This window comes from Lynx rufus, unplaced genomic scaffold (assembly GCF_022079265.1).
Source record: "Lynx rufus isolate CCGP_SWC_20201006 ecotype Redwood Valley unplaced genomic scaffold, mLynRuf1.p SCAF_4, whole genome shotgun sequence".
Classification (NCBI taxonomy): Eukaryota; Metazoa; Chordata; class Mammalia; order Carnivora; family Felidae; genus Lynx; species Lynx rufus.
Window position 1 is genome coordinate 95,122,313 of NW_025814856.1, and position 18,243 is coordinate 95,140,555.

The window sequence follows — 18,243 nt, forward strand, 5'->3', positions numbered from 1 at the left end:
ACCCTTTGAGTGGTATCTTGCAAACTCAAGTGTCCTATGTGCTGGCCCCTATGTACTGGGGCTTGAAGCCATGGCAAAGAAAATATTTTCTTACTTTAGACTTCTGTTTATTTTTGTGAACTATATAAGAGCTATTCACGTATTTTCATGTAAGGAGAGGTTAAGTCTAGTCACATAGTGATAGCTATTATGATATCAATATTTGTTCTTCTTAACCAGGAGACATAAAGTGGCCCAACCACATATCTTTTTTTATTGCATACTTTGTGGTATTCTTACTGACTATACATGTAGCCCACATGTAATAAAGTATAAAGTAGTTCAAATACAGCAAACCACCTAATAGCTTGTAAACTTAGTTGTTATAGCCAGATGGAAACCAGCTCTTCTGTTAAGTCTTCCAGAAGCCCTCAGCTCCTGCGTTGTCTCTTTTCTGCCTTAAGATGGTAGTACGTGGAGCATGACCGCCACTATTCCCAAACCTGTCACTTAGCAAGATTTGTTTCTGTAGAAGTTACTACCAAGATGTTTACATCTGAGAAAACCACATGTCTACTTTCACGTACTTTCACATACATGTGTGGATCTTTCTAGTGGCAAATAGGAACAAGATGAGCTAGAGCATGGAAAGGCAGCTGGTGGGTCATTTACAGGTTCATCTGGGAGTAATTGGAGACAAGAAAACCAGGAATCTTTTTTGGTGAGTACGTTAATCTTCATTCAGGGGTATAGTCTTTAGACAAGAAACAGTTTTAACAGTTTGGATTATCATGTGATATGCGAACAAATTGGAGGCTGATATGGGGCCTGCAGTGTTCCAAGATAGGAAAATGGACCCTAATAATGCAAGGATTTACACCAATACCCTAGTGAGGAGGGATTAGTAATGAGGAGGGATTCATAGTGCAGAATCACATTGCACTAATGATTCATTAATGTAGTTGTATTGTAGTTGCATATTAATTGTGTAGTTAAGCATCTGTATGCCATTTTTAGTGCTATGGCAATGCTCTGTAGCCAATCCACTTGTAATAAAGAACTTTTCAGGATCTCTTTTTTACTATAAAAAGAGTATATCTGTCTCATCAACAATTCAAATGATATAGAAAGGTACATGTAGAAAATGAAATTGTTTCTGTATTCCTCCCTTCAGCTGTAACCATAGTTTGATAAGCAGAGACTTTTTTCTTTTTTCCTATGCAGAGTGGGTTCTTAGCCATTTGGTGGCAGATTAATTGGTTTGAAAGTTTGCAGTGGTAAAAGTAACAATGCATTTGTGGAAAAGTTAAAATCATTTTGAGCCAGGTAAACTCTTAGGTTGAACCATGTGAAATTGCTGTGTTAGTAGGTCAAAAATGTCAAATATTGGCAGTTTTATGTGGTTCAGCTATACTTTTAGAGGAATCTGTTCTTTGAAGTGATTTAGTAAACATTCGATGTGGATGTGAGGCTGCAGTGTGAAAATAGCCCCCCACTGACTGCTTTTTGCCAGTAGTCAAGTGTGGGTAAAGACATATTGATGGCAAGAGGGAATGGTGGAGTCTGTTATTTCTAGTATCGTGCTTCAGGTTTGTGATGGTGGGGAAATTAGGAGTGGAGCAAAGCAGGAGGAATATGCAGTGTGCTTGAATTTTGGTCTGTCCCCAAATAGAAAAACTTAGTTCTGGAGCAAGTAAAAACAGTAGACTTTTTGATGGATAGGAAACAATTTATGTGATATTTATAAAGTATTCCTAATGTGTTGTATTACCTTTCCATGTTTGGATGATACTGGTGGTCAAGAAACAGGTCTCCAGGGGCGCCTGGGTGGCGCAGTCGGTTAAGCGTCCGACTTCAGCCAGGTCACGATCTCGCGGTTCGTGAGTTCGAGCCCCGCGTCGGGCTCTGGGCTGATGGCTCAGAGCCTGGAGCCTGTTTCCGATTCTGTGTCTCCCTCTCTCTCTGCCCCTCCCCCGTTCATGCTCTGTCTCTCTCTGTCCCAAAAATAAATAAACGTTGAAAAAAAAAAAGAAACAGGTCTCCAAATCTGGAATGTAATCTTAGCTAAATTAAGTTTGTGTGGTATCACATTTTGACTTTGTGTTTTGGGTTTTCCATGACCTCTTTTCCCCATAACAGAGTTGACTCTCTGTATATGTGTGTGTATAAAAGTATAAAAAGCAAAAAATGGAATCAAAGATACAGTTCCATTTTTTAACTTAATTCTTTTACTTTTTCATTTGTTAGTTTATGAGTGTATGTGTGTGTGTGTGTGTGTGTGTGTGTGTGTGTGTGTGTATTTTTCATATTAGAACATCATTAGAGGAAAGGTCTGGAACTAGGTAAAACTATAGTATTTCTCCTGCTATGTAGCTGACCTAGCCAGCATACCTTGCAGAACTGTGCACAAGTTAACCTGGGAGCTGCATATCTGTTCCTTTCTCTGTCTAGATCATCTGGTCTTCTGAGACACAGTTACACAAGCAATCTTGTCTTTTCTCTGCATGTATTGCTTTATTTTTTGTTTCTTTGTGTTTTTTTTTCCACTCAGAATATTTCAGCTATGAAAATATTTAGAATGCACTGGCAAGTAACATCTCATTGAAAGTAAGTAGTCTTATTATTTCTAGTATAAAGTGAATTTCAGCAGCCCACAGAGCTATCTAGCTGTGAGCTTAAAGAAAAAAGTTCATGTCTATTTTAGTTGTAGCTTGAGATATGGTTGGCTTCTTGGGTTCAATTAGTAGTAATTTTTGTCTTTTAGAAACGTCAGGTTCTCCATCTACCCCTCTGGAAAAGAACACATTTTAAAAAAAGAGAGAGGGAAATGTGAATATACTATTTCTTTCCAGAGGCTAAAGGGGGAGTGAGAAAGGATAGGTTGTGTTTGTTTGTGGTCTTTCCTTTCCTGGTAGGGTATCAAATAATGATCTACAAAACTTATATATTAAAGAAGGGTTTTGTCCTTTTCTCCATTAACATTGCTTTTTAAAATAGCCACTATAGTGGGAGCTCGATGAAATGAACATACTCTGAACTCTTCTATTAAATCAGAATTTATTTAATCATGATAAATCAGAATATAGGTGATATTTATCTCTTCCAAGTCAGAGTGGAAATTGAAGAGGTTTGTTCTCAAAGTGAGAGGTGAAGGTTTCAATATGGCTGATAAGCGGGTATCCGAATCCTGCTACCAGACTCAGGGAGGCTCCTTGTGTCCTTTTTCCTACTGGGATTTTGTCAGAGGCACAATTATTTTTATAAGCAGCAGTGTTTTTCTGTTTTTGTATTGTTTCAACATCACATTCTTTAAACTGTTGTTAGAATTTTGCCCTCAGCCCTAAATTACAAGTCTTGTACATCAGGTACAATTGAACTGTTTCAAACCTCACTGATGAAATGAATTTAAAATGTTGCCATATGTTTAAAATTTGTGGAGAAACCAAGCATGCTGGAATTACTAACGCTAACGTTACGGGATTTGTTTGTCAGCAAACGATGGGAAAATAACATGTGGTATACCCGTGATATTATTAGGATTACATGGGGTATTATTTTGACAGTGTTTGTCTTGAAAAGGGAGACATATTGGTTTTAGAACTTGTAGGTGCTAATCACTGGTCTGACTTGGCAGCCCAGGAGACTCACTTGCCTTGATAACAGCAGGAATTACAGTTTCTGGCAACTTGCTGGGAGCAGTGGCTGCTGCATTGGCAGCCTCAGAGCTAGTCAGGTCTGTCACCTTCCCTGATGTTGATAGATATCATAGACTGGTTTCTGCCCTTCAATGCTGTTTGTCTGCCATCAGCTATGAAATTAGTGGCTCTATCCTTTTTTAAATGCAAATTAGCTATGTAAATCTGAAAAGAAAGAGGGTTTGCTTTCAAATACAGATATTGGTACTTATTTAAGTGATAGCGTACTTTAAAAGTGTATATAAATGTATTTAGAAATCTAAAATCTGTAGGGCACCTGGGCGTTTCAGTCGGTTAAGCATCTGACTTCCACTCAGGTAGAAGTTTGTGTGTTTGGGCCCCGCGTCAGGCTGCTGGAGCCTGAAGCCTGCTTTGGATTCTGTGTCTCCCTCTCTCTCTGCCCTTCCCCCTTTCACACTCTGTCTCTCTCTCTGTCTCTGTCTCTGTCTCTGTCTCTCTCTCTCTCAAAAATAATAAATACACATTAAAAAAAGAGAAATCTAAAATGTGTAATAATTGAGACTTATTAAAAAGAAATGTAGAGACTTTGAGTCTTCATGTAGAAGTGGTCAAAAATATATGAAACATGACATGACTCTTTTATTAGTCACTGTCAGGAGGAAAAAAAAAAAAACAACATTTTTTCCCCCAAGATGAATGATGGCAGGAATTCAGTTTTACTGAAATTGTGGGGGAAATGCCATGGGAAATGACGAGTGTGGAGACATTACTTTGAGAAATGAGCAACAATTTAGGTGTAAGTGATGAGAGAAAGGCAGTAAGTAATATGGTGGAGGTGCATGGAGGGGTGGTTAAAAAAAAATCCTAAGGCAAAGAATCCTCAAGGCATGGGATTCTTAATTTAGTGGAAATTTCAGTACCTTTCTGGAGTTGTTGCTGATAAGGATGGATCATTACTGAATTTGACAGGCTAAGAAGATAAGTTGAAAAATGAAATTGGACAAGGTTGTACAGATCCTATTGTATGATGTATTTACAAAACTTGCCTCACAAAGCCAGGTTCCTTTCAGGCAACATGTTTTCTTTAAGTCCTTGATTCATTTCACATGTATGCATTCTGCACTGGATAGGTATGAAGTACCATATCTGACCATCATTTTCAAATACCCTCTTGTGGTTTGAAATATTGATCTCTGAGGATCAATCAGCCTCAGAGGACTAGTGCAGGGGCAAGTATCCTTTTTAAAATGAGCAAATGTGAAATTGGCCTCCAGATTAATATCTGAAAGCTAGCTATTTAATAAAGTTTTAATTGTTAAAGGCTGATGAGCTAGTTGAATAATTAAAGATTATAAATTACTGAAATTAATAATACAAAACTATCGTAAGTCTATATAATGGTTGTTCCTTCACTGTTCGTGTACTGTGATTTTATTGTTGTAATTATTTTCTCAGGTGTGCTAATTTACAAAACTCAGGTAGAATAAATTTGTAGATGTTATTTCTATAAGGTTTATTTTCAGTGTTTATTATGAGGGAGAGAGAGTGTATGCAAGCACACGCACGAGCTAGGGAGAGGAAGAGAGAGACGGAGAGAGAGAACCCCAAGCAGGCTCCATGCTCAGTGCATAGCCGGTCTTGGGGCATGATCCCACAATCCTGGGATCATGACCTGAGCCAATATCAAGAGTCGTACACTTAACCGACTAAGCCACCCAGGCGCCCCAAGGTTTTTAGCGTGTAAAGCTAACCTGCCCATGGTGGACACATGTGAGAGGAAGAAGGTCTTTCTGTGGCAGCTTGGACTTCTCTGGTCTTGGTCTACATGCTGCTGCTACTAACCCAGTTTCAGAGGGAACACACCTCTTGTTGTCTTCCAGTGTTGGAACCAGCCACACGAGTTAATTCTCTTTCTGAATGGCCTTCTTTGGACCAAATATATGGTTATTCAAGTTTATCTTGGGATTAACGATATATTATATGGTCCTGAAACAGTTTTGCATGGAGAAATCTATAGAAATTCATAGCGATAACAGTAGCTCTCATAACTGCTCGCATTCATTAAGGTCATCCTAGAACTTGGTCTGTATGCCTTCTCTGCCATTCAGGGAGATGCCTACTGCAGCCCGTTTTGTATGGTGATTACATCTCTAAAATATTATTTTTCTTCTGAATAAAATAGTAAATACTCCAGACTTGCTTTTTTTAAGTATGTTAGAACATGGGTACATCTCTTTATTTTTATTTTTTAATAGACTTTATTATTTTTTTAATGTTTATTTATTTTGAGAGAGAGAGAGAGAAATAGAGCCTGAGCAAGGGAGGGACAGGGAGATTTGGAGAGAGAGAATCCTAAGCAGGCTCTGCACTGTCAGTGCAGAACCAGATGTGGGGATACAACTCATGAGCCATAAGATCATGACCTGAGCCTAAACCAAGAATCAGACACTTAACCAACTGAGCCACCCAGGTACCCCAATAGACTTTATTTATTTAAAAAAATTTTTTTTAATTTTAATTTTAGTTTTTGAGAGAGAGTGACAGAGACAGAGTGTGAGCAGGTGAGGGGTGGAGAGAGAGGAATACACAGAAATCTGAAGCAGGCTCTAGGTTCTAAGCTGTAAGCACAGAGCCTGATGCAGGGCTTGAACTCAACAGACTATGAGATCATGACCAGAGTCCATTGCCTGAGCTGAAGTCAGATGCTTAACCGACTGAACCACCTAGGTGCCCCTAGACTTTATTTTTTTAATACAGGTTTAGGTTCACAGCAAAATTGAGTGGCAGGTGCAGAGAGTTCTCATATAACTCCTGCCCACCACCACTTACCTCTTCCCCATTGCTTCCCCTATGCCTCCCCTGATACCAACATCTCTCACCAGAACGGTACATTCATTACAACTGATGAACCTACACTAACACGTCATTATCACCCAAAGTCCAAGATTTAAATTAGGATTTATGCTTAGTGTTAGAAATCTTTTTTAAAAGATGTGGTTTTGCAGTATTATTGGGTATCAAGAATTTATCCAGGGGCCACCAGTGTCAGGAACTAGGTTCTTAATAAATTCTTGATGAATAAATGAATGATTACAAGTTCTTGACAGAACACATGCAAAATATTTTTTTTGTTTTTCTCTTCAGTTTGTATACCAAAAACAAAAATTGAAGATTAATTAAAATAAATAATGATAGAGGGAAACTCCTGTTCTTTGAGTATCGTGCTCGAATGGTCACTGATCTAGGGGGAAATAATTCTGTTTATTTCTGGTCTTACTGAGGGATGAAAAAGAGTTTATCCTTAAATTAATACTTGTGCTTATAGTATATAAAATTCTCATATACCTACTTAATAGGGGTTTTGGTTATTTGATAAGATTGGTTACTTCCATGGTGCATTATTATGTGCATATTTTTTTCCTGTCTTCCATGGTTCTTTTATTCTTAACAGGGTTTGAAAGATGTGAGACTAAACCCACTTATTATTTAATTAATAAGTAATGTCTTGTAAATATTTCATGTCTTTTTACTCTGCAGTTCCATTTTTCACGATTCATTATAGGGAGATAATTCTAAAGGAATATATATATGTGTGTGTGTGTGTATATATATATATATATATGTATATATATATATATATATAACCCGGTTATGTCCTTTGTGGTATTATTTATAAAAAGGGAAATCTAAAGGTATTCATTTATTTGTGGTAAGCAGTGTTGCAGTGAGTCTGATTATGGGGGGAGTGGAGTTGTCTCATTCCCTTTTTTAATTAAAAAAAAAAAGAAGAGCCTTGTGTGGAGGAAGGAATGGAATTTAAGAGGTAGAATCAGCTATTCCTTGCCCAGATCTTGAAATTGACAACAGTGTTAGCCAGTCTTCTCTGAATTTTTGGAAGGGTAGATATCAAAGGGCCTTGTGTTGAAAATGAGTGTTACCAAAAAAAAAAAAAAAAGAAAGAAAGAAAGAAAATGAGTGTTATCTGTTAATAGACTGAGATCTGGGGCTAGTGCTGGTCGTATAGTAAAAGGAAGACAAATCGAAGGAGGAGGAGTTGCCAGATGGTAACAGACTCTTTCAAGTAATATTCAAAGTGTGTGTGTGTGTGTGTGTGTGTGTGTGTGTGTGTGTGTGTCCCCGTCCCCACTGGGGAACCTAAATGAATGACAATCAGTAAATTTATTGAGTTGCTACTATGTATCAGGCTTTCATCTTGGACATGAAGTTTAGAGGACAGTGAATGATGGCTGCCTAGTCTTGAATCCTTCCACTCCCACTTCTCCAAAAGTTATAAATCCAACAGAGAGACCAAATAAAAGTGCACATGACCCACATCTTTAAAAACATTAGGAGATGCCACAAGTCTGTGGTTGCAGAATGGGACAAGGGAAGCTTTAGACAGGTTTAAGAGACTGTGAAAAAGAATAGAGGGATGTGGAGAGCTGAGATGAAAGCACAGACAGAATCAGTCTGGAAAGAGAAAACTGGGTCTCCATGTAGTTCACAGCAATGACTATAGAAAAGATCAAAACTGAATGGGATTGGAACTGGCAAGCATTGGAAAGTATTGCCTATGGGAGAGATTCAGATATATAGCAAAAGGGTAGTACCCCTTGAAGACATGGCAGTGAAAGTAAAGAAGGAAAAACAAAGGAGAAATTAAGGATCCTATAGAAATGAAAAAGAAACAAAACACCCCAAACTCTGTCCCTTTCTCCCACCTGTACCATCCGTAATAACTACATAGCAGAGAGAAGAGAGGACTCTCAAACTAAGAGCACAGCACTTTGGATGAATAGAAATAGATCAAATACATCTGTATAAAATTGCTGTAAAAACTCAGAAAATATGAAATAATGCATTTCAGCTCATAAAAATGCTTTTCAAAAAACAACCATAGGGGCTCTTGGGCAAGTCAGTTGGTTAAGTGTCCAACTCTTGATTTTGGCTCAAGTCATGATCTTAGGGTTTTGGGATTATGGGCTCTGCATTGAGCTCCACGCTGAGCCTGCTTAAGATTCTCTCTCTCTCTCCCTCTCCTTCTCCCTTTCCCTCTCCCTCCCTCCGCCCTTCTCCCCCACTCATGTGCTCGCTCTCTCTCTCTCTCTCTCTCTCTCTCTCTCAAATAAAAAAAAGCCATAAATTAAAGAAAACTGTACACAATATGGTAATCTAAATTAAATTTTCTCATTCAGGCTCTTGGGTGTATGAAACCTAAAAATCCCACCTTGAATTGGTAATATAAAAGCTCAGAAGAAAAATGTACAAAAACCAAAATGAAATGAAGTAAGTTAATTGAACTCCCAGGAAATACAGAAGAAAAGTCAAATTGGAAATGAAGTGTAAATTACATGATGTCCAAGGGAAAATAGATTCAAATGTCAGGTGACCCAGTATACTAATATTTACATTAGATATAAATGGCCTAAATATCACTTAAAAGAGATTGGCAAAATGGATTTAAATTTTTTTTAACATTTATTTATTTTTGAGAGACAGAAACAGCATGAGTGGGGGAGGAGCAGAGAGAGAGGGTGGGTGACACAGAATCTTAAGCAGGCTCCAGGCTCTGAGCTGTCAGCACAGAGCCCGACATGGGGCTTGAACTCACAGACTGCAAAATCATAACCTCAGCTGAAGTCAGATACTTAACTGACTGAGCCACTCAGGCACCCCATGACAGAATGGATTTAAAAAACACATGGCCCAATGATATGTTGTCTATAAAACACTTATATATTCAAATATAATGATTTTGGTAGGTTAAAAGATGTAAACAGATACACCATCAAAAGTAAGCTGAAGTGGTTATATTAATATCTGACAAAACAGGCCCAGAGGTAAGAAAATTACCAAAGGCAAAGAGAGACATTATATGTGGATATAGGAGCCAGTTCACAAAGAAAACATAGCAATTCCAAATGTATATCTAGTAAACACCAAAGCTTCAAAATACACAAAGCAAAAACTGGCAGAATCCAAATGAGAAATTGACAAATCCCCAATTACAATTCTCTTAGTCACTAATACAACCATTATGCAGAAAATAGCAAGTGTATAGAAGAATTCAAGGACACGATCAACCAACAGAATCTAATTGGCATTTATAGAACTTTCCACCCAAGTTCAGCAGAATATATATTCTCTATACATCTGGCATGTATACCAAGATCAAGCATATCCTTATAATAAAACAAACCTTAACAAATTTCAAACAATTGAAATCATACCAAGTATGTCCTCTGCTTATAGTGGACTCTACCTAGAGGTCATTAACAAATAAGTGAAATACTTGGGGGATCTTCATCTAAATGAAAACCCTGTTCCTCTGTCCTTGATTCTGAATAGTTTTCGGCTTGGAAAATGGAAAAATAGATATTGATATGGAAAAATGATGATGAAATATATCAGTTGATTGTTACGCATTGTCTCTTTTTCTATTTTGTTTTACAGCCTCTCTGTTAAAAGGACTAAAACATGCTAACATAGTGCTGCTTCATGACATCATCCACACCAAGGAGACGCTGACACTTGTGTTTGAATATGTGGTGAGTAAAATAAGAATTCAGATTTTATAAATATAAATAAAATTCTTGTAATATTATCATAGAGTTTCTTATTTAGGTTGCTATATACTGAAGTGAGTATTTCATCCAGTAACTTTGCATAGTTTTGAAAAATCCAGAAAAATGTTAAGATATATTATTTATAGATATAGATATATATTTATAAGCATAAATATATAATGGATATATTATCTCTTTATAACCTGTTGTTACTTTGATGTGCTGTAATTTTTTGGTTTATCAAATAGGATTAAACAGCACAGTGGTGATCATTCCATCAAAGGAAGTTCACAATTTATTTTTCCTTTGGACTTGTAACCTGGTTTCTCAGAAGCATCCTTATTAAGGTTGTGTTTTTTTTTTTATTGTTGTTGTTTTCATGGAGGAAAGCCTGATACTTACAATTTAGACTTCATAGTTTTCCCCCTCAGTTGGTATTTCAGCTATTAATTAAAACTTCCAATTTGCATAGCACACAATGTAATGATCTTATTGTGCTGAGAGTATTACTGCTGGAAGACTTGGACTTGAACTCGTAATTAATCTTTCTCCATTTCTCTTAGAAAAACATATGGTATTTATGTAGCACCACTTCAGCATTTAACTGTGGAATCATGAAATGTAACCATGATAATTAACATCCCAATTTTCACAGATGGATCTGAGAACATGTAATTTATAAGATACAAATGACATCGGTGGAGACTTTTATTGAGAAGAGTAGCTGTTGGTATTGTGAATGTATTAGTATCCCATTTTGTAATTACCACACTACTTTTTTAAAAATTTGAAATAGTTTCCTTTTTTTAAAATATATAATAGAATGCATATTTGCAGCATTTTTATCTTGCTAATGTCTGCCTGTGTCTGTTTATCATTTGAAAATTGTTGTCTTATGAAGAAGCCATTTCTCTTCTCTATTTACATATAAATGATAGATACATTTGAATAATATGGTAATGTGACTACAAGGACGGCTAAAGCTGAGCAGTTGAATATATTACATGCTACCAAGAATGGATGCAGATTCACACATCAATGCAAATATAATTTCTTTTGTTTAATCAGTGATTTTGGAGTCAATAACATATTCAGTTGGTTTAGAATTGGAATTTTTGTTCCTGTTTTCCAGTAGGCCTAGTTGCAATATTGCAATTAAATCTAGATTTTTCTTAGTATACTTGACTAACTTTTATATTTTATGGAAAATAGATTTCAAAAATGTACTTATTCCCTCCTCCAAAATTAGATAATTAAGCTAAAAGGAATAAAAGTAGTTTTGCCTCCAAAATCATTTACATTAATAGAGAAACTAACAGAAATAATATGAAAATATGTCCTCCAAATCTTAAAAGAAAACTAAATATATTTGTGAGGCTAAAAATGTGTGTTTCAGATCACATGTCATTTGATGATTTTCTATTCTGTGGACATTGCCACCTGAAAGAAATTCACTGTCCTGAAATATTTGCTAATTGATTAAGGCTGACTTTTAAACATGTCCTGCAGTATTTGCTAACTTATTAAGACTGACTTTTAAACAATCACTCTTCTTTGTGTGAGGGAAATTTTCCCTGGTCCCAATTCTTTTGGAGATCCCTGGTCAGTCAACCACATAGTATAGTGTGGACATATACGGTACTTTTCAAGCAACATTTTTCTTCCTGACTTCTCTGGGGGAGATAAGCTTAACCTGTTCACTTTCAGAGAATAGGGCAAGTATGTGTCATTTATGGTTTAGGACTGCCCTGCCTTGCCTCTGCTTGGTTCCCCACTCCACCATTTCCTCACTTCCCCATTGTCCTTTGCCTTCTTCCTTTCCTTTGTCTTTTTCTGCTTTCATCTCCTATCCTTTGGCTTTCTTGGGTGAAGTACTTTTTGTTGCTACAGCTGAAGTTTGTTTGGGCTTTGTTTATTTTAAGTAGAATGTTTCAATGGATCTCTGAAATCAGACTTGGGGTAGGGGTGGGGAAGAGCTCCAGGCTGTAGAAATATCTTATAGGAGTCTTCCCAATTAGAGTGGAGGAGATGTCGATTCCTTGGCAGCTTTGGTCTGACTATGTGGCAAGTATCCAGTATAAAAATAACTCCCTTGAATATTTCCTACGGGTTTTATTTTTTATACTGTTTTTGTTGTTGTTGTTGTTGGTTGTTGTTTATACACATACTCATATCTCAAGGAAGATTAAAGCTAGTACATATTTTAATGGATTAATCAGATTGCTTTCCTCACAGTATTTAGCAGAAATAAATTCTGCTCTTTTCTGGTGTGTTTCATAGCAGTAGAGAGGCAATAGTAATTTCAAAGCATGAAATGCCTTGGGAATTAGAGCAGATCTAGGTGAGGGATGTAGGCTAGGAAACAGGAGGGCACTGAGGGCCTGGGATGATGAGTGATAGATCAGAAAGGGAGGTGAAAGAATATTTCAGACAATTATGACCACAATACTAAAAATCAGCAACTAAAATTTATTGAGTTCTAGGCCAAGCATTGTGCTGGGGGTTTTACATTCATTATCATTTTTATATTCTCAACAGCCTCATGGAACTATGAATATCAGCACTTTACAAAGGAGAAAACTAAGGATTAGGGAGATTAGGTACTTTTCCAGGATCTTGTAGCATGCATGTAAAACAGACTCAGACCCATATTATTCTGATTCCCAATTGTAATGTTGTATCTCCTATTTATTTTTACAACTTTACTTAGATTGAGCTTTTGGTCAGAGGAGGAAAAGAAGAAATTTTCTTTTTCTTTCCACAACCCTCCCTTATCCTGCTCTTACGATCCTGAGGGCAGTTAAATCCTAAATATACAGATAAACTGCTTTGTTGTTTAAATGACTTTTATGGACTGGTCAAAAGCCTAGTTATTTAAGATTTTATTTTAATTATGAAATGTTTTAAGTTTCCATAAAACAAACTTACAGGGGTGCCTGGGTGGCTTAGTTGGTTAAGCGTCTGACTCTTGGTTTTGACTCAGGTCATGATCTCACAGTTGTGGGTTCAAGTCCCATATTGGGTTCTATGTTCACAGTGCAAAGCCTGCTTGGCATTTCTTTTTCTCCCTCTCTCTCTGCTCCTCCCCAGCTCTCTCTCTCTCTGTCTCTGTCTCTCTCTCAAAAAATAAATAAATAAACATTAAAAAATAGTTTAAAAAGCAAACTTATAAATTATAGTATTGCCCTTAAAACACTTGCGCGCGCGCACACACACACACACACACACACACACACACACAGAACCTTGTTATTTAGCAAGCCCTAAAATCAATACCAAACATTTTAATGTATACTTTCCTAAACTTAGTAATATTACCGTATTTAAAAATTGTTAACTTCAAAGTTGTTTTTCTAAAAAGTGTTGATTTTATACTTCCATGTAATTAATAGTACCTTTTTTTTTTGAGGAAGAGAAATGAGGAAGTTAAACTGTGTAAGAAAAATCCATATACTATGACCATTGAAACCCTAGACATGAAAGAAAGGAAAAATTATTTAAGATTAACTAGGTACTATTGGATTTTTTCTTTGGATTTTAGTTAAGTGTTCAAGGTTTTTTTTTAAGATTCCTATGTAATTTGAGTTCCACGAAGTGGAAGATTCTTATTTATGATAGTGTACAAACTGTGTACATGTATTTCTGTTCTTTGCTTTAAAAGAGAACTCAAAGCCTAGCTACTTTGTGTTATTCCCATGAATGACATTCTAGGTTACACAAAAGCCTGGCGAGGGGGCCAGAATAACGGAATAAATGATGAGCTGTTAGTGATGTGAAAGAATACTGGAAGAAATGACTTTGGAGGTCATTATGAAAACTGTTAAGTGGATAATAAGATATTGCTAGTGTAGGCTGTCTCTTATGTACTGTGGAAAGCTCCTAAAATGTCCAAAATTTAGATTCTTATACACTTTCAAAATGTGTAGATATAATCTGTGAGCTGCAAGGTTGGAAACATCCTGGGAAACATGCTGCTCAATTTGCCCATGTCTCAGTCAAGTAGCACATGGACCCCGGTAATGTGTGCTGTTTTGAGTACTACCTTCATGTCATTGTTGTCAAATGTGAAAGAGCATTTTCACCAAGGAATGACTCAGTTAGCTTGAAAAATATATCTTATTATACAGTGGTGTAAGACATTGTTATAGCTCTCTTTCTTCCTAAATGCATTAGAAGGTTGGAAGAGAATTACTATAGAAAATAGTGAAAGTGCAAACAATTTTTTTCTACTTAAATAGAAAGTTGAGAAACTACGGTCTGTCCCTCCTTCCCTCCCACCCTCCTTCCCTCCCATCTTCCTCCCTTCCTCCCTCCCTGCTTCTTTCTTTCTTTCTTTCTTTCTTTCTTTCTTTCTTTCTTTCTTTCTTTCTTTTCCTTCCTTCCTTCCTTCCTTCCTTCCTTCCTTCCTTCCTTCCTTCCTTCTTTCCTTCCCTCCTTTCCCAAATACAAGTGCCACATTAACCTATTTAACACTATGCTGAAAATTTTATTTTTTTTATTAACAAAATTTTTTTACATTTATTTATTTTTGAGAGACAGAGCACAAGTTGGGGAGGGGCAGAGAGAGAGAAGGAGACACAGAATCCGAAGTAGGCTCCAGGCTCTGAGCTATCAGCACAGAGCCCCACATGGGGCTCAAACTCACAAACCGCGAGATCATGACCTGAGCTGAAGTCGGATGCTCAACTGACTGAGCCACCAGGCACCCCCATGCTGAACATTTTAAAACAGATTCCATCAGTGGAAATACGAATACTAATAATACATGTGATCATGTAAATATATATTACTATTAAAGTGCATAACTGTTCTGTTGTGGTTTTTATAACATGAGATCAAAGTATGTGTAGCAGAACTCTTCATTGCATATTTATTATATATAAGAAAAAAAGCAACAAACACTATATTCATTGGAACAATCACTTTATTTTTTTTGCTGTGCTGTAAAACTAGTAAAATACTCAAAACTAATGTGTAACATTATGTAAAAACAATCTATATTACACATGAAAAAAGCTGTCTCCAAAAATTATGTAAAGTGATTGATGTATCATCAAAATTCACATAAGTTATTCTTATAGTACTTTTATTCTACAAAATACTCTCTTATACATGTTATTCTATGAGATTCCATCTTTAGCCCTTTAAGATACTTAAATCACATATTGTTACTACTCAGTTTTGGCTTTTTGTTACCCAGTTTTTTATTGATGAGGAAAAATAATGCTTAGAGACTTCCAAGTAAAATCACTCAGATAAGTTATAAGGGTAAAAGCTAAGGCTTCTGTGCCAAGACCCTTGTTCTCCCATCTCATCTTGTAGATAGCTGGTGTTAGGATAAAGAACCATCTTCACATTTTTATATGATGGTCTGAGATGTGGGTGATGTTCAAATATGGGAACGGCAGCTGAGAGTTACGTTCTGTCTTTCCCCCCTGCCACACAATTTACCTCATTATTTGGTTTCTCTACCTCATACATTTTGATTTCTAAATCTATGAGGAATGCTTTAATTTGCATGATTTTAAACCACATCTGTTCTCAAAAACTGTAGCTCTCCCTCACTGTTCTGGTTTCCAGATTAAACTATCTTGGGGCAGTTGAATATGTTTCTGCTTCCTATGAGATAAAATACATGTGCACATGTGCATGCACGTACAACTTTAAATGGGAGTATTTAGGGGAGGCCTTGCTGAGAAGGTGAGAAGTATTTAGGGACAAAATCTGAAGGAGATATAGGAGGAACACACATATATTTGAGGCAAGTGGTTGGATTCAGGATCTGTTTTCAAGGGTGAGCCGATAGAATTTGATGTGGTGTTTGAGAGATGAAGAGCAGTCAGGAATGACCCCAGGGATCTGGACTTGGGCAACTCTAATTGTGGAGCTGCTGTGAGGAAAGATGGGACAGACTGCAGAAGGAGCAGTGTGGGGAAGAACACAGCTCACATTCAAACAGGTTGACATGTGTATTGCATATGCAAGTGAACATGTCACAAGGCAGTTGGGTGCATGAGTCTGGAATTTTGGAAAGAGATCCAGGGTAGAAATTTGGAAGTTGCCTGGGCTGTAGATATTATTTGACAAGGTGATTGTATGGGATCACCGAGTATGGTGACTGTTTCCCTAGTGACCCTAAGTGAACCATGTCTTTGTATACTCACACCCTTGTGCGATCCTTACCCCTTAATCTAGACTGGGCTTGTGGCTTGCTCTAGCCAATAAAGCAATATGGTGGAAGTGACACTGTGCCAGTTGTAGTCCTGACAGCTTCTCTTTTGTGCTCTGGAGCAAACTGACCAGCCGTGTTAGAATTCCAGTTGTCCTGCTAAAGAGGCTAGATGGAGAGCCAGAGGCTCTGGATGGTGTGGAAGAAAACTGAGAACCTGAAACACAGTGTGAAGTTAGGCTCTAGGTACAAGACTCTAACCAAGCGATTTGCCCAGCCAGCCTAGCTGCTGGCTGCCAGATCTGTGATTGAAGAAGCCATTTGGGGAGTGGGAAGGGGCTGTATTCCAGGCTCACAAGTATCACATGGTGATTGTCCCTGCTATGCCTTTTCTGAATTTGCAACCCAAGAATTGTGAGAAATGATAAGATGGTTGTTGTTTTAAGCCATTAAGTTTAGGGTTAGTTTGTTGTATATACTCAGTAATTAAAACACCATATGCATGAATGAGCAGAGAAAGTGGAAGAGAATCTTATGGACTGAATACTGGGACATTCTACCATTAAGGGTCATAATGATGAAGAACTATCAACGAAAGGATACTGAAAAGAAAACACCAGTAAGAAAGGAAACTATTCATGAACTCAGATAAAGCTGTTTCATCTGAGACTGAACGCAAGAGCAGAGCAGGGGCTGCCTCTCCAGTGCCTAGCAGCGTGTCTGGTGATAGGTACTTAGCAAATGTTTTTGATATGAATGAGTGAGTGATATTTGAAGCGGGAAGAACAAAAGATTATAATAGTTTCACCAGTTAAGGCAGACAACTGAGAGAAAGCAGAACTACTAATTCATGTTTCAAAATATTTCTTTATTAAGAAAATTTTTTTCTTTATTTTTCTTTACTTTATCTATATTCCATCTTCAGTTTTCATCTAGAGTCTTTTTTTTTTCTCAAAGCAAATATTCTTCCCAGCAGAAGACTTAGAGCAAATCTGACTCCATAGCAATGAGAGCGGGCCTCAGACAATGGGATAGTCAGAAACCACCTAGTTGTGTCAGAGGAATTAAAGGGTCTGGCTGCTCTGAACAAATGTACCAGTCAGAGTTCTCTCTTGCAAGCAACAGAAATTCTCTTTGGCTGAATTAAACAGAAAAGTTATTGAGAGGCTATCATGTGGCTGACAGACCTGCTGGGAAGAATTTAAAAATCAGCAGGAGCAGTGAGAAGCTGGATAGCCAGACCAGAGCCAAAACCATGCTAGGGGACTGTTGCCACTAGGAATGTTGACTCCAGACATGGTCTCTTATTTCACTGTCCTGACTGTCCTGGGTAACTGGATGTTATTACCTCTGCTGACGATGGCAAAACAGCATGGATATTCTCCCTGATTCTATGGGTTGTTAGCGCTTACTGCTGAGTTAGAGTTGGTTGTGTTTGGTTAAGTGACACTAGGTCTCATGTCCATGTTTTGACTGCACACGCCCCTCAGAGAGTGGCTTTTGCAACAGCAGCTGGGCCTTGCCTTCCACCAAAAGCCATAAAGCAGGGGATCTTCAAACATAGGTAATACATTCGTGTACAGAAGACACTTCACTCCCGTGCTCTTTCCAATCCCCTCTCCCCAAAAAACACCTCATGAACATCCACTAGAATAAGCTTATGATGTAGCCCTGGATAAATTGCATCTAGAATGTGAAAAGAATCACAGGTGGTGTATTCATAGAACTATTGTGTATAATCTTTGAACAATCAAGAATGAAGGTGGTTTTTAACAGGTGGTGGGGAACTAAGCTCTTGAATCTATAGAGGTGTAAGCACCCTATAGAGCATTAATGAAATTCAAAACTAGATTTTTGGACATTAAAGTCTAAT

General features: G+C 37.3%; 1 protein-coding gene across 5 annotated transcripts in view; it reads left to right on the plus strand.

Annotated features, from left to right (window-relative positions):
* The window catches only part of CDK14 (cyclin dependent kinase 14), a 486,541-nt gene that overhangs the window by 236,961 nt on the left and 231,337 nt on the right, over positions 1–18,243 (plus strand). For all 5 annotated transcript variants that reach the window (XM_047096602.1, XM_047096603.1, XM_047096604.1 and 2 more), the window contains one exon: positions 10,089–10,183. In XM_047096602.1, coding sequence (XP_046952558.1) covers positions 10,089–10,183 — 95 coding nt within the window. The remainder of the gene's footprint in view (positions 1–10,088; positions 10,184–18,243) is intronic.